At 39.3% G+C, this 21,141-nt stretch overlaps 4 protein-coding genes across 7 annotated transcripts in view; 2 read left to right on the forward strand and 2 right to left on the reverse strand.

Annotated features, from left to right (window-relative positions):
• Positions 1 to 144: 144 nt before the first annotated feature.
• Positions 145 to 1,849, reverse strand: LOC6559051 (probable hydroxyacid-oxoacid transhydrogenase, mitochondrial). The gene is made up of 5 exons (XM_001987185.2): positions 1,763 to 1,849; positions 1,620 to 1,704; positions 1,188 to 1,562; positions 982 to 1,123; positions 145 to 906 (listed from the first exon to the last, which is right to left on the reverse strand). The coding sequence occupies exons 1-5, from the start codon at positions 1,810 to 1,812 to the stop codon at positions 164 to 166; spliced, it is 1,395 nt and encodes a 464-aa protein (XP_001987221.1). The 5' UTR covers positions 1,813 to 1,849; the 3' UTR covers positions 145 to 163.
• A 111-nt stretch (positions 1,850 to 1,960) lies between these two features.
• Positions 1,961 to 2,645, forward strand: LOC116804944. The gene has a single exon (XM_032734025.2). It carries the CDS (start codon positions 1,993 to 1,995, stop codon positions 2,197 to 2,199), a length of 207 nt encoding a protein of 68 aa, XP_032589916.1. The 5' UTR covers positions 1,961 to 1,992; the 3' UTR covers positions 2,200 to 2,645.
• A 335-nt stretch (positions 2,646 to 2,980) lies between these two features.
• LOC6559052 lies at positions 2,981 to 3,334 on the forward strand. The gene has a single exon (XM_001987186.2). It carries the CDS (start codon positions 3,006 to 3,008, stop codon positions 3,162 to 3,164), a length of 159 nt encoding a protein of 52 aa, XP_001987222.1. The 5' UTR covers positions 2,981 to 3,005; the 3' UTR covers positions 3,165 to 3,334.
• A 107-nt stretch (positions 3,335 to 3,441) lies between these two features.
• LOC6559053 (kazrin) overlaps positions 3,442 to 21,141 on the reverse strand; it is a 54,558-nt gene continuing 36,858 nt past the window's right edge. Inside the window, exons 3-14 of one of the 4 annotated variants that reach the window (XM_032734022.1) lie at positions 18,980 to 19,132; positions 18,609 to 18,787; positions 17,315 to 17,978; positions 14,488 to 14,802; positions 12,879 to 13,775; positions 12,759 to 12,819; positions 11,361 to 12,049; positions 10,764 to 10,925; positions 10,445 to 10,589; positions 6,415 to 6,526; positions 4,959 to 4,982; positions 3,442 to 4,888 (exon numbers count right to left, since the gene is read on the reverse strand). In XM_032734022.1, the coding sequence (XP_032589913.1) occupies positions 4,463 to 4,888; positions 4,959 to 4,982; positions 6,415 to 6,526; positions 10,445 to 10,589; positions 10,764 to 10,925; positions 11,361 to 12,049; positions 12,759 to 12,819; positions 12,879 to 13,775; positions 14,488 to 14,802; positions 17,315 to 17,978; positions 18,609 to 18,722 (3,609 nt within the window). In that variant the 5' untranslated portion in view covers positions 18,723 to 18,787; positions 18,980 to 19,132 and the 3' untranslated portion in view covers positions 3,442 to 4,462. Of the gene's footprint in view, positions 4,889 to 4,958; positions 4,983 to 6,414; positions 6,527 to 7,883; positions 9,060 to 10,444; positions 10,590 to 10,763; positions 10,926 to 11,360; positions 12,050 to 12,758; positions 12,820 to 12,878; positions 13,776 to 14,487; positions 14,803 to 17,314; positions 17,979 to 18,608; positions 19,133 to 21,141 lie in introns of those variants that run through there. The other 3 variants (XM_001987187.2, XM_043216408.1, XM_032734024.2) reach the window with 3 other exon arrangements.

Genomic DNA, 21,141 nt, shown 5'->3' on the forward strand with positions numbered 1-21,141 from the left:
ATTTTGTGATTTATTTAATTAGTGTTGATCATAAAAGTTTGCAATCGAACTCAGTAAAACGAAAGCTTCCGTCAACGCAGCCAACTTCATTGATAATATCCGTTAGTTCGATTTACCCCGAGTTCGAGAATAAAAATTAAGAGGTAAGCTTAACTCGTATTTATTAATAGACCTGCATGGAGTTCTCAAACAGTTGGGCGAGATCATCTCGCGTTTGTCCACGTGGTGCCATTTTTGTAATGCGCTCCTGGGGTAGGGTTCCTTCGACGAGAGCCGGTATATCGCTGCCTGTGAAGCCAAGCTCACCGAGGCCATTTTCAATGCCCGCCCGCTGCATATATCCACGCACAGTGTCTCCTAAAAGGCGTCCAGCATCAACTGCTTTCACCCCTGCCGTGTCAGCTCCCAGTATTGCAGCTGCCTCCAAGTGCCGCTCAGGGCAAGCGGGTGCAGTGAACTCAAAAACAGCCGGCGCACTGACCACCACAGAGAGGCCGTGTGGAATGAGCGCATGATCAGCGGAGTAACCAGGAGGCCTGTAGTTACGCACGTGCCCCGAAATCGGGTACGAGAGACCGTGACAGAGATGCACGCCAGCGTTGCCAAATCCCACACCTGCCATAGTCGAGGCGAGATGCATGCGGGAGCGCGCCTCCAAATTATCCGGCTGATAGATGGCGTCGATGAAGTTCGATCGTATTATGTCCAGAGCAAAGCGCGCCCACACATCCGATATCGGATTTCTGCCCTGATATGTTGGCCGCAGGCTGGGATCAGCTGGTGCTGGACCACGTTCGCGATAGTCGACAGCTGTAAAGCTCTCCAGCGCATGACAAAATACGTCGAATCCAGCGAACGCCATCACCCGTTCCGGCTGCGTCAGCGTGTGCAGTGGATCTACAATAGCTATGAGTTTTAGATAATTAATATAAAATTATAAAACGCTGGAAAAGGAGCGAAAGACGCTCGTAAATCTCTCACCCAATGTTGGCTTTAGATATTTGCTTGAGATGCCAGTTTTTGCATGCAAACGTTTGTAGTCGAAGATAGCAACTCCTGTGGTCTCGGAGCCAGTGCCGGATGTGGTGGGAACTGCAATAAGTGGCTTCAGCTTAACGGAGATCTACAAGAAGTCGGAACACGATAAGGATTTACCGGTAAACATTGCATGTAGATCAATGACTTACCTCTTTGGCCCGTCCAATCGGTGCATTGACATAGTCGAGCAACTCGGCCTCCCGATCGCTACAGAATAGATTCGCCACTTTGGCTGTATCTATTGAGGAACCGCCGCCAATGGCCACAAATGCATCAAACTGATGACTACGTGCAAATTGGGCTGCCTGCCAGAAACTTTCATCTGTGGGCTCCACACGCGTCTCGTCGTACACCTGGTAGTTGATTCCGTGCCGTGCCAGCGAGTCCAGGGCAACTCGAACCGAGGGCACCTTGGCCACATTCTTATCCGTTACGAGGCAAACATTCTTGGCACCCCAGTTGCGCAGATCAGCTCCGAGCTCAGCACTTACTCCGGGTCCAAAGCGCACAGTCGATGCCGACATCTAGCAAGGAAAAACAATGATAAATTTATGTGGACTTTGGCCTTTTCTTAGACTTACCTCAAACGCATATTCTTTTGGACCTGTTTGTGTTGTGGCTGCCGATGCCGATCCATAGTTGTGGGAATGTGCTGGACACTTGCATCTATAAATGTTAATTGGCGTTAATTGGCGGCTCATTTATTTACCAACATTTCACCTACGAGCTGGCCACAATTGTGTTCATCAAATTCAGTACATTTTTGCGAGACATTTCCAGACCCAACTGCAAATCAGCTGTGACCTTCGTATATTCACATAAGGTAGCTGGTGGAAACGGAGCTGCCCACTTCGATTTTTGAATGTTTTCGATAAGCCGAGATCTTGTGTATATCGCTACTTGTGACCGTTATATTTTTGAATTTCGTTCGCAGATCCCAACTGTTATTTAAAAATGTGCGATTACGAGCATGAATACTCTTTCACTTTTGATGAGAGCACAATCGAAAATGAGCTCAATTTTCGATCGTGGGACTGTGGATTTGAGAGTCTGTGGCAGAAGATTAGTGAGGAGCTGCGGCGAGAGCAGGAAAATAACGAGCTTGGTCAAATGTTTCAGGAGAAGCTAATTCTGCAGTGCCACACTCAAATTGACTCGTAAAACTCACATAAACTTTACTTATACATATTGTTAATTTTTGTTATTATTGTTTAGTTTTTAGCATTTTCGACAAATGCATTTTGAATTGTTTTTAACTACAGCCATCGCATTCTTTGCTATATAAGATAATGGATATACAGTCCGATCGCAATTTTGTTCATATTTTGTAAGCTTATCGTTACAATGCTGTACGAGCACTAAGTTCAATGTTCTCGTTAGTCAAATATTGTACAGTCTATATAATTGTAAGCTCGATTGTTTCTTATCAACATGTTTCGGTTCATAGCAAAGTGCTATCGATTATCAATGTATAATTAAATTTATTTCATAATTTATGTAATTCTCGCACCGAAAGTGTTTTTTCCGTATTCTTTCCATCCATTATGAGAAGAATATACACATTATCAGAAAATAAAAATACTGTAAATATGAGGTATAATTATCAAGAATTCTGCTGTTTCACATTTGCATATATAGTATTTAGTACAGATGTCACTGCTAAAGATCCCACGCCGCAAGGTAATTAGCATTCGTTATAAACAAACAATTGTTCAATGCTGTTGAAGTCAATTACCTAAATGTCTGTCCGCCCATATTTATCGCTAGATTTACAACTCAATTTACAACTCAACTGTTTAATCTAACAACATAAACTACAGTAAACGTAGTTGATAGCTTTTCCCAGCGCCATTTACATAAGCATACATGAACTTCGGGCCATAAAAAGGAACGCTTGGTTAGATCAGTCAGCAGTTTGCAATCGATTGACGAAAGTAAAGCTTCTAAATTGTACTAACGATTCCAGTATGAAGTGGTTCAATTTATTCTTGGTACTTGGCCTCTTGGCACTTATTGGCAGCATGGGCACTTTGACAGCCGCCGAACCTTTGCCCGCACCAGAGCCCAAGGGACGTCCACACACAACTCGTCGTCCAAGGAACGAGAATGACGGGGATCGCCGCTAGCAAACCCAGATCCAGTCGAATCCCATCAGATGCAACGAACAGAAACGGATTCGGGATGCACACACAAAAACGATTTTGGTGACGGTGAAATGTTTTGGCTTGGAAAAAATGCAATTTGTTGAAGTTTTACTTGTTTAACTTTTAAATAAACCCATCAGTTTGAGCATCTAGAATATTGAAAATGATTTAGTGCACATATTTTACCGCACTATACATAAAACCTCTGTCAAAGCAAATAAATATTTGTTAGCGTTCCTATCAAAAACATATAGTAAAATGCGATTTTTATCATTGGTTTATTCGTTAGTTAGTTTTAATTGTTTGTAATTCTAGAGTTAAATTGGTCTGCTTAAAAATAAACATCTCATATTATTGATACAATATATATGCTTCAGGAATTATAATTGTAGGAAGGATAATGCTGGATATCAGTTATTTATACTTTGGAGTAGAGATTAACGATTTGACTATTGCGGATTGCGGATTGCGCTTGATGCGATTTGCTAGTCTCAAATTGATTTGTTTGGAAATTACACAGTGTACATTAGGTTATCTTTCTCATACATACATATAAACTTATGAATATAGCCATTTACAATTTGCACAATACTGCAGTTTAGGGAATTCATTAAATCCATGGGGATCAGGGGGATTTGCTTAGCTACGTGTTAGTTGGTTAGACTGGTTTGGGCGCTTTCGAAATAATTTCAATTTATCTAAATTGCAATTTTGGTTATTTGTTATGCACACATACATACACACAGATTTCATTTTTAGCTCGCTTAAATTTATTGCCACTGTCACACAACAATTTTAGTTGTGTGCATTTGCATTTGGAGTAGCATTTGTAAAATTAAATCAATTTAAAAAATTAAAATATATAAATTAATTGCGTTTTTATTAGGCTAATAAAGTTAATTTGTTTTTAGTTTGGAGCACGCAAATTCTCGACAGTATTCACTGATCCTCTGTGGTTAATTAATTGAATTAATTAAGTGGCTTCCTCTTAATTGCATGAGGAGAACTCTGCCTATCCATGTACATATATTAAATTAATTTTAAACTGTTTACTTTCTGTAGTTGCAATCTGATTTAATCAAATATTCATAGTGGTTGTGTATTTGTATCTTGTTGACATATGTATCTGTTGAATGCACCATGTATTTTCAGGTGGGTCTTGTGTTTGAATATATGTGTGTGTGTGTGTGTGTAATTAAATCCAAATTCATATTGAATATACAATTGCTGAACGACACTTAACTTATCACTTTTGGGAATGTTAGTTCAGATTCCGCTGTTCACTGTGGCGAATCGGATGCTGCGGATATGCCACCCAGACTACAGGCACCCATGCTGCCACTGGTTGCCACACCGATGTCACTGATGCTCTTCACGCGCCGACTGTTCTGCTCGTAGAGCAGATGACTATCTAAGCCATGTGGATCCAGTATATTGGCAAGGGGCGGGGCGCTGACACGGTGACCAGCTGGGCCGTAATTGGAGTTGGGGGGCGGTGGCGGTGCGCTCGTTGGTGGCGGTAGAAAATGATGAGAAGGCGGCGGATGATGCGACTGCATTTGCTGTGGACCTATGGTAGCGTATATTCCTCCGCCGCCCTCGCTGCTGCTGTACGATGGCGTTGGGGAGGTGGAGTTACCGAAGGAGCTGCGATCGCCGGCCCGATGGGATTTTGTGTTGAAGCGAAAGGCTTTTGAGAGAGAGCTCTGCAAATGAACAGTGAATTAGCGCATTGGAAATCCCTTTAATTTTGTTTTTTTCATAGCTTCCCCTTACCTGAGATCCTTTCCATGCCGAAATCTGTAAGATACAAAAAAAATAGGAAGGAAAGAAAAGCAAATTTGCAAATTAGTTTCGCATTCGCTTTAAATTGATAACCAGCAGCAACCACAACCCCGTCAATCCCGCCCATCCATTCCCCTCCCCCCCAGTGGAGGGGGTAATGCATATTAAATTGAATTATTCATCACTTTGACTGTACACGATTTATCTTGGATTTGTCGTGAAACTTCTGGTCTCGTTGTTTAATTAATATTTTAATTAGTAGTCAAATGTATAAAACAAAACGGACGGCAAATAAAAGTTCGCAATTTAAACAGTTTACATTAAATTTAATTATTTTTTGTTTTGCATAAATATATATATATATGTGTTGTTTTTTTTTTTGCATTTTACAGAATGCTCATTAATTGTTACTTACTTGTAATAACTACGCATTGTGAACGAGTATATGAGTTAAGTATATGCTTAATATGATCTTGTTTTCTTGCATTTCATAATATATGCTTACATTTTAATCGTTATGGCGTGCTTAACTCTATTATAAATGTGCGCTTCTCAACACTAAATAATAATACGGCTTATTATAACACTTAAGCACGCAATAGCGTCAAGGGATCGATACGCAATTAAATCTATATAATTGGACTAGCTAATTTGAATAATTCCTTCAGAATTCGTCTTTTAAATTAAAACACTTTTTCTTCATCATATTATCTAAGCAAACAGAGAGCTGTACTTAATTTTTCTAAGCCACCAACCAATATCTCCGATATATCTTATATGTGACCATATCTAATTTCTAGAATATCTATTTATGATTTATGCTGCGTGTGCTTTTCCGTGGCCCAATCGATCTTCAAAAAGCATGCCAAAGTATGTAAAAGGTAGTAAAAAAAAATTAAATACTTATCCTTACTTAAATATATTTTTCATTTGATCTATTCTGAAGTTTTGAGTGAATAGTTGAAGTCAATTATTATCAAGTAGTCTAGGTGTAGAAAGATCGTTGTACTGTGTGCTCAAAGTACATTTGAGAAGTGGGAAATGTCTGTCAAATGTATTTCTTGTTGTTTTTTTTGTAATAAATAAGGAGTAGAAATGAAACGAATGGGATCCTTGACATTCTACACAAGTACTGAAAGCGATACGTTAAAGTTAGTTTAAAGCATAGACACACAGAGAAATAGAGAGACAACAAAAGCTTCACGTCAAATCAGGCTAAGATAAATACAGAGGCAGAAATTTGCTTACAGATTTTCAGTTTCTTATACATAAATATAGTTTTTATGTTTTGAATTTTGTTTTTTGTTTTTGGTTTTTTTGTTTTTCGCGTAGGCAACCAATTCGAGTTTTATGTTTTATGTGTGCAAGCGCTAGTTACATTTAGATTTATGTATGTATATGTTATGTATACTATTTATGTATGCATTTAAGGATAGGTTGGACTTACCCGCAGGCTGCCACTCGATCGCCGATCTGTTGTGGCATAGTGCTGCAGTCCGCCGGGTCCAGTTAGTGGCACTATGCCGCAACCGGAACGTATGCCTTGACCCAAAGTTGCTCTACACAACAAACATTGCAATACAACCGGATTGTTTTTTTTTGTCGTTTTTGTCGTTTGAGGTGTGTGTGTGTTGTGTGTGTATTTGTGAGTGTGTGGGGATGTTTTAATGTTTTTGCATGTTTACAATTTTGTTGCATTGTTGGCACAAATAAGTAGTAGTAGGTAGACACAGAACGGGGCAGGCAGAGACAAAGACAGAGAAGGCAGAGGCAGAGGCAGGCGGCAAGGCAGACGTAACAGGCAAGCATTCACACACACACACACACACATACACATGTTGATGTTGATGTTGTTGTAGGCATATATTGATGTATTGATGTAGTTGTAGTTGTAGTTTTTTGTTGTTGTTGTTGTGTTGCATTATTGTAAACAATCAAGACAAGGATAGCAACAACAAGCCGTTGATACAATTGAATTGAGGATTATACCAAAAATCGAAAGAAATATGTGAAAAATATATAGAATAGAAAGTAGAAAAGAAACGGGACAAAGACAAAAGATGGTTAATAATATTGAGAAATTAGTGTGTGTATATATACGAGATAGTTATGTAAGTAAGTACATATTTGCACAATTGACTACTTGTAGCGTAAACAACAAAACTTATCACTAAGATATAAGCGCATTTAAATAGATGTGTGTATGTATCTGTATGCAAACGTAGATGAGATATGGGGCCCCGAAATAAATACATATTTAATTGCTACATGTTCGTAAGTGAAATAAAATGTGTTTTAATAAGTTGTATGCAAGAAGCATTGCTTCAATCACATCCAAGTTAGAGACAGAGAAACGGCATGAATATTCTTGATACAAAGTAGATGTCAACGAGTAGGCTAAAAACCAAAAAAAAAAACAAGAAAACTACAGAACATTGAGACATATTCAAGTACATAAGTAGTGCTAATTTTGTACTCGAAAATTCTTTCGAGTTTTACTTACAATTGACATAGCATTGACTCAATAAAGACTGGTATTAAATATGGGATTTGGAGTGAGGAACTAAAGTACTAACAATAGATATTATATATCTCAATTGCGGCATCTGCAAGCGCACAAAAGTATGCAATATCGAGCGGCAGATGACAAGCTAATGTGTATGTAAAAATGTATTGGTGAATGCACAATGTACATACTAATGTACGCATTTGTGTATGTATGTATGTATGTATGTATGTATGTATGTATGTATGTATGTATGTATGTATGTATGTATGTATGTATGTATGTATGTATGTATGTATGTACGCATTTGTGTATGTATGTATGTATGTATGTATGTATGTATGTATGTATGTATGTATGTATGTATGTATGTATGTATGTATGTATGTATGTATGTATGTATGTATGTATGTATGTATGTATGTATATATGTATGTATGTATGTATGTATGTATGGGTTTCCTTATGGCTTACGCTCTGGGAGCCATACGTTTATGTATGTATGTATGTATGTATATATGTTGGTACAATGTTCAGTATCTGTATCTGTATCTGTATCACAGTGGACGGCTGTCCACGTTAGTTACGAAGGCATTTGAGCCCGGTTATTTATGCTTTATTACACATCAATTATTCGATAAATGCGGTATTTCGTATCTGTTTGGCTATAAATTAATAGATATGCATATAAAACTATAAATGAATCGCATTTTCTACTTAAAAAGAGTGTCTTGTCTCTACCCAAAAAGATGCTGGCCCACTACACCTAAACACTTCTATGTGTCTTCATATATATTATATAGATCTGCGTAATCTTCATCTTATTCTCGGAACACCGATTCAAACCATTATATATATGTATACATATATATGTATAAGTATGCTGTATTGTGTAACGTTTTTAGCGGCTTTTGGTGTTTGGCTTAAATGCAAAAAGTTCCGTTGTGTTGTAATACGTTTGTGTATAGAATAAATGCGGTCTTTAAAGCCCGATTTGCAATAATTATGTATGGTTTTCTTTTTTTTAAATATTATTTGGACATATCGATAATGCAAAGCTCTTCGGAATTTCGATATGTTGTATTTATTTACCAGTATGTTTTTCATACGCGTTTAATTTGATTTCATTTAATTGGATCGTCAAGGGGACTCGGGGTGGGTTTTGTTAGTTTTTTTTTTTTTTTTGAGTAGACGATTCTACGAGTATTTCGATGCTTAAGCATATTTATCTATATTCGTTTTTTGTTTTTGTTGTTTTTGTTTTTGGAGTTTGCTTTGCTATATACTAAGTACGAGTAGTAAGTATTAATTATGTTTATATTTGATTAGCGCTGTGCTCCAATTATTGTTCTCTTCCTAGAATTACCAATCAGCTTAGCTAAAATACAATTGAATATTGAAAATCGAGTTGAATCCCATCGAGTTTTGATTACAAATTACAGATTTGCCACTTATTGAGGACAATTTGTGATTTTGATCTTGATATTTGTGATTTGTGATTTGTGATTTAATGGCCCTGATTTAATTTGGCCAATTGCCGGGAGCTTTCCATTTGAAATTCTTCCATTTGACAGTAAATAATGTATCTGCATAGAAAATATATATGTTGATATCGAGGTGTTTGGAAGAGAAAAAAGAGAGAAAAATACGGCACAAGCCAATTAGTGCGTTTCGACGGCATTTCAGACATGCTCTAAAACACGCACACGCACACAAACACACACACACACACACACACATCGCACATCGCACATGTTTCATATGTATGTATGTGTTTTACCTACACATTTATATGTATTTGGTGAATATTATGCTAACACTATAGTGTGTGTGGATATATATGTATATCTATATGTATGAATACATACATGTACTTATTATGTACGAGAAGACAGAGAATAGATAGATGATGGATACAGTTACATAGATGTATGCATGTGGAAACTGATGACGACGCATGAATAAGAATACGAATGCGAATACGAATACGAATACGAATGCGAATGCGAATACGAATGCGAATACAACTAATTGATTAGACGTGAATGATGACTACAACAACAATCGGCACATTCACAATTCGCATCTCTGGATTATCTGCATTGATTGTTAGAGCGCAGACTGAGATTAAGATGATGACATGTAGGTATGAAGATAGTAGATAGTATATAGTAGATAGTAGATAGTATATGCAAAGCAGAGTGAACTCAAGAGAAGCGTTTTACACAAATATTTATATGTTTGTTTGTTTTTTTTTTTTGATGAAGTGAACAATGGAAGAAGCAGAAACAGATCTTAAATGCTAACACCAAAATGTACTTTTTTTTTGTAACTAACTAACTTCTTATAGCATAACATTTATTGCCAATCGCCCGATTACAATTTGTATATTTTTATACAAAATTAACGATCAATTTTGTAATATATTTTTAAGGATTAGAAACATATTCAGTTTACTGCTAACTTGATTCCAGTCAATAACCATTTCCAAACATTAACTCCCGCTTTCAAAAATATTGATAATGAGCCTCAACTATAATTTCTGCACTATAACAAATAATTAGCTATTTTTATTTTGCCATTAGCATGAACAACTATTGATAATGGAATAGCGCTGATAATTATGAATTTGCATGTGAGTTTGATGATGATTATGTGGATGAGGAACGTGCAGAAATGAAGATACAAACAAAATGCTTGAAATAATGTACGATTATCTAACTGACAATGGGATACAACAGAAGAAAAAAAAACAATAAATTCCAATCAAATGTGAAGGCAACAAAGGAAAATGAAATTCTAATCGAATGGGTACAATAATCAAAATGCTGTTTTACGCTACATATATATAAATATATATTATATATATATAAATATATATTCATATACTTAGAGAGTGGCTCCGGTGTCGAAACCAGGGCAATACAATAGGGACACACACATGAGGGGGCAAGGGATCACACACACTCACCTTGCGGGCAGGATGAGGGCATCGAATTCGGTGTTGAGATGTCGTCGTATTATATTCTTCGCAGGCGGAATACCCAATGCGGTTGCCATGGTATCGCCCGAAAAGGATGGCTCCAACACCACTAGGCCGCCATGGACGCCACTGTCTGCAAATAGTGACAGAAGTGGGTAAAATAGGACACAAGTGTTTAGTGTGCGCTTTCTGCTTGAAACTCTACACTCGAGTGCGTCAATCAACAGATTATCCAATATGCAATTGGAATTGATATGATATCCACTTGACATGTGACAAGTCCATTATTACATATATTAGCACTCACCCTTCAGATTCTCCGCATACTCGCCCAGGTCAATGGAGCGCACCCAGCGCACAAATCGTTGATTTGTCCAAACAATCGGATCCGTATCAACCGTCTCCGACTGAACCCGTCGCATCGCCAGCGTCTGACGGTCATATTTCACAATACGCAATACGTGAATGCCTACGCAAGAAGGGAATTCGTTAACTCATCGCATTTTCAAATAAACTTGATGTGTCTCAGCATACATTTGCTCAATTTTATGATATAATATAATATAATAATCATATAATAATTTAGTTAAGGTATTTTTCAACGATCACAAAAATATCACGCTTAAATTTTGAAATTCGCTCTGGAATCTATTAAAAAATGTTCTAAATATATTACAAATTTCTACTTCTTAGAAATTTATATTTTATAAATAGAACATTTTATTTAAAAATGTAAATAAATTTAATCTTTTGATAATTTGTTGTAATTTAATACTGAAACACAGCTTTTCGTCTGAGAAATATAGATTCTCAATAATAAAACATGGCTTCCTTATAACTATTTAAAAATTAATAAATTATAATAAGAAATACAAATTAAAGTTGAATTAAATGTCAAACATACCGTGCACTATGCTGGCCTGATGGAATTTGCGAGTCACACCGAGAAATTTCTCCAGCTCCTTCTTGGAGAGCGTGTCCAGCATGCGGGCATCGACCAGAGACTGCAGGAAGGGCTCCGCATACTGCGGCAGCCCGATGTCGGGCAGCCACTCACTGGCCACCCAGGTGTGTCCCAGTTGTGTGATAAGTGGATAGCGCACCATTTCCGGACGACGCTGCTCCTCGATGGCCAGTCGCAACTTTTTGCGATGCATGGGATGCGCCAGGCCCAAGCCAGCCTCCAGCTCAATGTCGTTCAGCTCGAGCAGCACCTTGCCACTTTTCACATTCTCCGCACAGCGTGCACTATACTGTGGCATGCCCAGTGCCACCTCCAGCCAGGCGAGCACCTGTGTTGCCCGCCAGCGCTCTATTGGCAGCTGGGAGGCCTCGCGCAACAGTCGCAACTTTTCGGCATATCCCTCCTCGGACAGCGGATTCCACGAGTAGTCACTGTACTCGTTCACACCATCCGCAGACATTGCCTTGCTCTTGTTGCGCGAACGTGCAAAGACCCGCGAGATGCTGCCCCAGGTGCCGCCGCGTCCATTTCGTGCGCCCAGCGGCCCACCGCTTTTATTGGCAAACTTTCGGGTTATGGCGCCAGCGCCGCCGGGTCCATCAGCATCCGGCGAGAGCTGCTCCACAGATCTGTTAATAAATATAAACGATGTTTTTAATACATACTTATATACTTTCAAATTGAATTTAAGTGAAACATTTTGTACAAGAATTAAGTGCAGTATTCATATGGATACAAAGAGTAATCCTTTGAAATCGCTTCAATATTAATTGTTTTATTTTATCTAGTAATAAACAATATTATTATCATTTAACAAGACCTCGATCTAACATTTGCAACGTTTGTAAAAATTTAAATATTTCGAATCAGCTAACCAAAGCAAAAAGCATTTATATAAATGTGTTATTTTGATACGATTTGAGGAACGTATTTCGATTAAGTTTTAATAAAGATGAAACAGTTATATAATTAACACAAACAGGCTGAGGATTATCTCAAATCTGAGGAACACTTTTCTTATTTGCTGTTATTTGCGTGAAAAGACGACTTGAGTTCAAAACTTCCGAGTTTTTAGGAGACAGTCAAACACACAAAATTACAGACTTTTTGAAGTGCAACTACGACTAAACTAAGATCAGATAGAAGTTAATGCAAATTTTACCGAATTGGGTTGTGAAGTGCAACTATAAATTAAAAAATATATAAAATATATATTTTTATTGATCGAATTTTTAATCACTGTGCTAAGCGAGGCATAGGCATCCTACATGGGACCGGGTCATCTAAGTTAAGTAAATAATTATATTGCAAATGCCATTGCAAAGATGTACAATTTACCTGGAATATGCGCCGGAATTCAGGGGCGAGAGTGTGGGACTGCGTTCCTTGGGCGTGCCAACTGGGTAAAAGAATAAGAGTATAAAATATATAGATATCGAACGAAGTGTCTACACTCACATTGGTACATGTTTTGGCTGGAGACTAGAGAGATGCTGTCGGGATCGACGGTGATGCAGGGTCCATTGTCGCAGGCGCCATCACTGAAGTTCAGTTCGCCACCGGTGCTCTCGCGATCGCTGCTGTTGCGCAGTCCAGAGTCATTGGAGCAGGAGTTGCGATCGCCGACGGTGGCGCCAGAGCCACCGCTCAAGCTGCCACTGAAGGCCGACAACGAATTGGAGTTGCCACGGCCACTGTCCTCGGCGTTGCGGATGCCACTCAGTGCATTCGCCACAGCCGAACCGCTGGCCAGCTGGCTGAGGAGTGTGGAGGCAGCCGATGGCGGTGTCAGCGGCGCAAATGAGTGTAGGCTCTCCTGATCGGAGAGGCAGCCCGTCAGTTGCCGTCGCGCCTCCAGCAGCTGTTCCTGGAGGCGCTGCAGCTGCAGATCCCGGGCCGAAAGCTGCTGGGCCAGAGCCAAGGATCGTTCCGCTTCATCGCGTGCCTGCTTCAGCAGCTGAAAGCGCTCTCGATCCCGATCCCCAGAGATCTTTGCATTGGTTGACTCCGTTTCACGCACCCGTTCCTGATAGTTGCGTATGAAGTCGCGCAGCTCCTGCTCCCGTTCCTGCAGCGAGGCGCACAGCTGATTCACCTGACCCAGTAGATCGGCTCGGTCTGTGCGAAGTTTCTTGCGCTCCAGTCTCATGGTCAGCAACTGATTCTTGACGCTGCGCAGCTCCGACTCCAGTCTTTCGACCCGTTCCTTGCCATCATTTGGCTGAGTCGCTTCCAACTCCGCACCGGGCTCAACGCCGCCCACAGCGCCATCTGTCGAGTGTTCGAGCAGGCGACGCAGACGCACCAGCTCCGCATTGAGGCGCTCGTTCTCCTCGCGCAACTTCATGGCCACATCTGCAAGAGATCGTTGAATTAAATAAATGGAGCAGTCTTTTAACTAGCCAGCTAATTCACCAGTGCCGCGCTAAGCTCAAGCTGTGGAAAAGCGGAAACGTTGTCGTTACTAGCCCCAAAAGATACCGCTACCCATGTAAATATATATCAGGCGTTCTACCAGCACACTCCCCACCCCATGTCATACTCCCTGCGGACAGTTGCTCACTTTCCATGCAAATCTCTATCACAAACTACAACTAGACCAACCAAACTACGAACGAGCAAAACTTAAAAAAGTGCAATGCTTATTTGATTTTTTATTTTCAATTTTTTGTTTGTGTTGAAAATAAAAATAAAAATAAAAATGAATTAGGCCATTTCAAGCAGAAATCTGTAGAAGTTGCAATGGAAGAAGGCTGTGGAGTGGATTGGTGCATGCGGAAGATTAAATGTTAATGCGAGTGCTGATAGGACAATTTCAGTGCTCCAATTAAAAATGCCGAGATGGATAGAGAAAGACAGAGAGCGAAAGCGAGAAAGCGAGAGAGAGGGAGTTATATACAGAGGGAGCGGAAATGGCAGATGAAAAGTAAGGAGAAAAGCAAGATTGAAAATGGCAAATGGCTTTAGTACGATTACGATTACGAGCAGGAGCAGGAGCAGGAGCAGGAAGTGGGGTGCGGATTGCGGGTTGCGGGTTGCGGGATTGAACGAGTCTCAATCGACTTACCTGGACGAAATGTGTACTTTGACTCGTCATTGCGATTGCCATCAGGAATAGTGTTCGTCGTCGTGCTGATTGCCGTTGTTGCCTCGAGCATCAAAAGTGCCGCGGATGCAACGGATGCCGGGGAGTGTGGCAGCACCATGTTGCCGGACATTGGGCATGGAATGGACATGGGCAAGGGCACGGGCACGGGCACGGGCATGGATTTAATTTTCATTGTCTTCGATATGGGAGATAATGAGGCTGTGCCGACCGTTGCCCGATCCGGTTCCATTAAATTCCCAATCGAACAAACATCATTGGCATTTCTCTTGTCGACTGTTGTTGTTTTGTGATTGTTATTGTTGTTGTTGTTGTTGTTGTTGTTGTTGTGGATGTGTTGTGTATTTGTTTTGCGAATTTTCACAATTTCCCAGACGAGGCAACCGAGTACGAAGGGGATTCATTCGAAATCGTCGATGTACGTCGATGTTCGGGGACGAGTGCCCAAGTTTGACGGGGTACAAGGGTGGTTAACAAAATAAAATAATAAAACAGTAATAACAACAGCAACAGCAACAATTTAAGCTCATCATAATAATGGATATGTTAATGATAATGTTATGGTTTATAGATCGATATATGAATATAGCCGCTGTATGTGTGAGTGTTTCGAGTGTGTATTTGAATTTGAATCATGAATCTTGATTAATCGCACAAACTCAACTCAAACGGGAAAAAGAAACGTGCAGGACTTTATTTCGATTTGAACAGCTAAATGCATGAATAACAAAAAAACAAATGCCATCGGAAAAGGTATTTACATACACTCATAAAGGATATGGATCAAATACAACACATTAATAAACAACAATTTGAACATTTAACTAAAATACGTGAAGGAAACATTTACCAAAAATATTTCGATTCAATTTCGTTTATTTATCTCTGCAAATTATTCAAATATAATTCGAACCCAGGCATGTGTATAAATATATTCGCTATAATAACGATTATCCACAACATCTATTTTATGGAACGCCCATTTTGAAGCCCATCCCATTTTGCACATATTTTATACTAATTGTGTTATTTAAACCATATTGCATGACTAGCAATAAATCAGATTTAAAGAAATTAATGTGAATTAATTCAAATTGGAATATAGCCTACTTCCTACATGTGGATGCAGCCATGTATAATTTATTAGTTAAGCTGTGACTGTATTTAATACTGATTTTATTTTGGTAGATATAAAAAAGATGTATAAATTAATGAGTCAATTTTCGATTAATCATAACTTTAACTTGATCTTATTATTATTAAAATGTATGCTAGAGACAGTCTTTTAAGCAACTGCGACTTGTACGGCTTATGTGCAGACAGATGTCTTTAAGAAGTTATGAAACAGTTTCCCCAATCTGGCTGCATGTCAGCATCGCATTAGTATGCATCTCATCTCTGACTGCATCTAGTTGTGCATCCTGCTCCAGCAATTTCCATTGCTCTTTGGATGCGGTCTTTTTGTTCTGATGCTGATGATAGAAGGCCTGAAACGCGTTTCTGTACATCAATCAATCAGAAAGTCTGCTGGAGTGGACCGTTCGCTTTTGGCAGCGCCATTAAAACCGAATGGTACCGAATGGGCAACAATTAATGGATCTATGTTCCCACCAATTTGGACTGTTCTTAAAGCCATCCACACTTGGAAAAAATCTAAAGTGCATAGCACAGTTTATATTTGTGTACATTTTCCATTTTATAATGATATATTTTTACTTTTTGGAATCATGTTTCAAATGTAATAATTATTTGTGAAAAGTAGAAATATATAAGATATTTTAAGATTATGATTTAAGATTTACTTTTACTTTGTTTTTATTGAACTTCATTCGTAGATTTAGAAATAACTTTTCAAAAATGAATAATTATTATTGATTTTCAGTTTGCACCTGTTTTTCTGAGTGTAAGTGCTACTGACAACGCACTTAAGCACTCGAAAATAATCCCATTCAGTCTGGTCGACTGAATAGCACTTTGGCCAACTGGCTTTTAACTGACAGAAACACATTTACAGGCCCAGTTTTGAAATGTTTCGTTGCCATTGTTCCTAATACGAGTAAGTTCGAGATTTGTGTGTTTTTCATGCGTTTTATCAGCCGTTGTTGCCGTGTATTTGCCCATCTATTTTACGACTGCGCCTGACTCGAACTGCGATCTTAATTCAAATCCTGGCAACTGTTGCAACTGTTGCAACTGTTTTGCCCAAAATACCAAAGCCAAGTCTGCTGCAGACAATAGAAAATTAAAATTATAAGATTTGCAATCTTTACTTAGGATTTTGAATTTAATTTAACTGAGCTGAGAATGCACATCAACCATTACCAATACCAATTTCACACAGTTATACTCAGTTTCCTAGTTGAATTTATGCTTTACTTTCAGCAAAATCATAATCAAATAACAATAAAAGTTACTTGTCAAGCAAAAAGACATATTGTAAACAATTATACTTTGATAACGATTACGCATTAAGTCGAGCATTCGGACATAAATAAAATATATGACTGTAAAATGTAAAATGCTTTTTATAAATGCCAGATAGTCTGGCAACACTCACTTCTGCTCAACTGCATATACATATGTATATATATATGTATGTATATATGCATATGAATGCATATATCTTTATATTTGTGTATGCTTTAAGCCCCATTCAGTATTGCAGCTGAGCTAATTGCACCCACTCCACTCCACACGCCACTCAACTATAACTGCAACTGCAACTGCAAATTGCAATTGCAATTCCGACTGAAAGATAGAAATGGCATACGCATCTGGGCACACTTACCGGCACTGAGGTGACTGCTGGTCGAGTTGACCTGGGTCAAGTGACCTGCACCAATCAAATTTGAGTTATTCGCATGGATCATGGCTGCTGTGGATATGGAGATGACGCCGCTGCCGCTGCCGCTGCCGCTGTTGTTGCTGTTGTTGCTGTTGTTGCTGTTGCTGTTGCTGCCATTCACTAATTGCGACTGCGGCATGCCAATCACTTGAGCGACTTGTGATTGTGCCTGTGCCTGTGCCTGTGCCTGTGCCTGCGCCTGTGTTTGGGCCTGTGTCTGTGTCTGTGCTTGGGTTTGGCTTTGGGTTTGGGCTTGTGGGCCCAACAATGTGTCGCCCTTGGCGACCAGTCGCTGCTGGTTGTCAATGGTCATGGGTGGCGTGAGTGTCTGATTGCTCCCATTCGAGCTGGCTGGCGAGCTGCTGTTATCAGAGGCGGATGCGGATGCGGAGGCGGAGGCGGAGACGGAAGGTGTCAAATCCCTTTTGCTTGCCAGCAAATTTGGCTGCTTTGCTGTGGGTGCCGTCGTGCAGGAGAAGGAGTTGGACGATGAGGCAACTATCTGTTGGCCACCGTCGAGCGATAGCACCGGCTTCACGGGCTTGTTGTTGTTCACTGTCTTCTCTTTGAGCGCCCCCACATTCGAGTCCAGCGACTTGACAATTTTCTGCAAAGTTAGGCAACCGTTTAGTGAATTGGATGCACTTCAATTCGGTCAAGTTATATAAATGCTTAAAAAGAAACAAAGGGTGAACGAGAGCGAGGGGAGAGCTGATGGTCTTCTTCTGCAGGTCAATTAGTCAATGAAAATGTGTGTGTAACTTGCAAAATGGAAAGTATGCCGAAAAATGCTTGTGAAGAGCAGACAGAGAGAGATAGATAGTGGGAGAGAGAGAGAGGGTGAGAGAGTGAGAGGGCGAGAGAGCGAGAGAGAAGTAAGCTAAAGTATTTATAAGCATGTGAAAAGTGGAACAGCGCTGAATGGCGAGTGGCATGCAAATTGTATGTTAAAACCCGTCCATAACCGCACGACCATCGCCCCACCCCTGCCGCATTGTGTCCCCTAACCCCCAGCGGCGCTAACAAGCAAATGAATGAGGTCCAATTAGGTTAAACATCAAGTGAATGAGGGGTTTTCGTTTGATTTTTTTTATTTTTTCTTAATATTTTTTTTATTTTTATTTTATTTTTTTTTGTTTGTTTGTTGTGCTGGGGGCATGCAGGGTTTGGCACTCTTTAGGGGATGGGTGGTTCTGGTTCTGGTTCTGGTTGTTGGTGTTGTACTTGGTGTACTTACGGATTCGCTGAGCTTGTGCAGAGAGGCATTTATGCGATCCGGATTGCGTGGCGGCGGCTCTGGTGGCTCGGATGCGGCCATGGTTGGTCCGGCAGCAAGACAGTTTATTTGCATACCTCCCACAATCCCTGTCCCGGTGCCTCTCCCAGTGCCTGGGCCTGTGCCTGTCCCTTTGCTGCCTATACAGTTGCCCAGTTATATATATATAAATATATATATATATTCTATGTATATGGTATATATAGAATATATACGAATGCAAAACTACCGAACGAGTTGTATTTCAACTGCCACAATTTGCAATATACGCAGCCCGCTCTAACATTTTGGCTACCTTACAGAGATGGAGACCCGATGTAAAATGTACGTACACAGAGAGACACGCCCGATAAGCCGCAAAAGATGCTTGCCACCGATTCTGCCGTGTTGTCCTGCCCCAGTTCGTTGCTGCGTTGCCACGTCCTCGACTCTCGCTTAATCCTTTAATTGCTCAACGATTCGTTTGCTGATGATTTCGCATGCATCTGTAAATAAATAAATAAGCTTTATTGAACTGATGTCTTCCACTAAGATGTGTATGCAGATAAAGACACCATGCGTTTCATTTATATCACTTATATCGTTTCGAAATAAGACAAGACGCCTTCACCCAAGACATTCTTGAAGCGTCATTCAATGAACACTGAATGTGACAAGACTTTTTTAAATTCTTTCCCATTGCGATTGCCCAACAAACGAGAAAAAGCAAAAAGACATAGAAAGACAAAAATACATGTCTAAGTGTCAATGTCGATGTCGATAGCTCGACAGTTGTCTGTGGGATTCAAAATTTATATTCCCTCAGATTTCTTACTTTTTCTTCATCTTTCTTTGCATTTTTAGGGACATTATCCTTAACGGAGCAGCATTCAAAATTCAATATGTTTTAAAAGTTACGTATTTATTAAATAAAATGGAGAAAAAAAATTGAAAAAATTAAATTACAAATGTTTTTATACATATTATCACCAAAGATTTTTCCCAATATTTGTACTTAGTATTGTATTTGTATCTTTCTTCCACACACCAAGCAAAACTAGAAGACAAAACATTTATTTATTTATTTATTTTTTCCTGTTGCTCCGCTTGGTGTGTTTTAAAATTAGATAATTTGAAAAATATTAGGAGACAAGGACGCCTTATCCAATGCGGTATGCTTTCCGCCCTAAAATACAAATGAAGAAAATTCTGCAAAATGCATATAAATATATTTTCATATTATGATTTCGATTTATTTTATTGTGAACAAACGGATTTACTTGGAACTCCATCGAATGTCATTTAGCCTCTGCAGTATTTGGTATTCCCATGTTCATTAGTTTTGTTTATTGCAATTTCTTTTGGTCTATATTGACTAGTTATTACTGCAATATTTCAACAATATGACACGTATTTTACGGCTGGCCGTAAAAGCTGGAAACACGGCTCTTGTAGAAGGGATGTTTTTTGGTTTGTGTGGGTTTCTATGTTTAGAAATGTGGGATATTGACCATAACTTACATTTTGAGGTAACACTACACACGGTTCGTGACAGGAAACTGTTTACCCACCTGCACTGTTAACGGGAATCGTAAAACTCAAATGCTTATAATGAAAATGGTGTTTCTTAAAAGTGTTGAATTATTGCTATATTTAACAGCATATATTTCCGATTATTAACTTCAACTTTATGTTTTAAAAGCCGTATATGATATTTCGTTGGTTAACAAATTTAAGATCTATTTGGACTCCACTGACAATATATTCAAAGATCTAACACTCTATTAAACAGACATGATATTGATCAAAAGGATATATTTATCAATAACAACTTTACTGGCAGTTAAGGAAAACAGTTTGAGAATTATAAGGTCATAGTATTTGCAATGATACCTGAGCAAACAGGGAAACACAAATTTAAATAGCAGGTATTTTTTATTTAAAAATATGTTTGCTTAAATACTTCGCCTCTGCTCACATCAAATATGATTTAATGTTACTGACTCTCATTTATGTAAGTGGATTGTGCTCTAATATTTACTCAGGGACTAACAACAGCTCTTTCATTCAGATTTTAATCCGATTTGGGCAAGGGTAGACAGAAAAAAACATACCATGAAAGGTGTTGTAGTTGTTGTTAAAACCTATTTGTTTTTCATATATTTTATTTTTTTAATTTTAATGCGGTAACATTGGTTGCACAATTGTACAAATACCGGGCTTAAAAGGCGCCCCAGTGGATGCTGGGCCAAAGGCAATCGTCTTATGCAAAGCCTTGACTCCATGCCACAAACTTATGAGTGGCATATGGGGATTGCATGACCACAGGATACACACGCAGCGCAGCTGCAGGTGATGTTAAGCTGCCGAATCCCTCGTTCTCGCATGCGACTAATACTAATATGTTTTCTGGTGCGTTCCAGCGCCCACTCCAAATGTGTATGTGTGGCAAAAAGTGGAGCGCAATGTAAGAGATGAGTTTGGTTTCGCTTTTGTGGTATTTGGCAAAAAAAAA

Source organism: Drosophila grimshawi, unplaced genomic scaffold, assembly GCF_018153295.1.
Source record: "Drosophila grimshawi isolate 15287-2541.00 unplaced genomic scaffold, ASM1815329v1 contig_1369, whole genome shotgun sequence".
Classification (NCBI taxonomy): Eukaryota; Metazoa; Arthropoda; class Insecta; order Diptera; family Drosophilidae; genus Drosophila; species Drosophila grimshawi.

Excerpts from the sequence above, each read along its gene's own strand:
- LOC116804944 (XM_032734025.2), top strand. The coding sequence starts at position 1,993 with ATGTGCGATTACGAGCATGAATACTCTTTCACTTTTGATGAGAGCACA.
- LOC6559051 (XM_001987185.2), bottom strand. The coding sequence starts at position 1,812 with ATGTCTCGCAAAAATGTACTGAATTTGATGAACACAATTGTGGCCAGC. Across the intron at positions 1,563-1,619 it reads CAAAAGAATATGCGTTTGAG|ATGTCGGCATCGACTGTGCG; the intron begins GTAAGTCTAAGA and ends TTTCCTTGCTAG. Across the intron at positions 1,124-1,187 it reads CGATTGGACGGGCCAAAGAG|ATCTCCGTTAAGCTGAAGCC; the intron begins GTAAGTCATTGA and ends GACTTCTTGTAG.
- LOC6559052 (XM_001987186.2), top strand. The coding sequence starts at position 3,006 with ATGAAGTGGTTCAATTTATTCTTGGTACTTGGCCTCTTGGCACTTATT.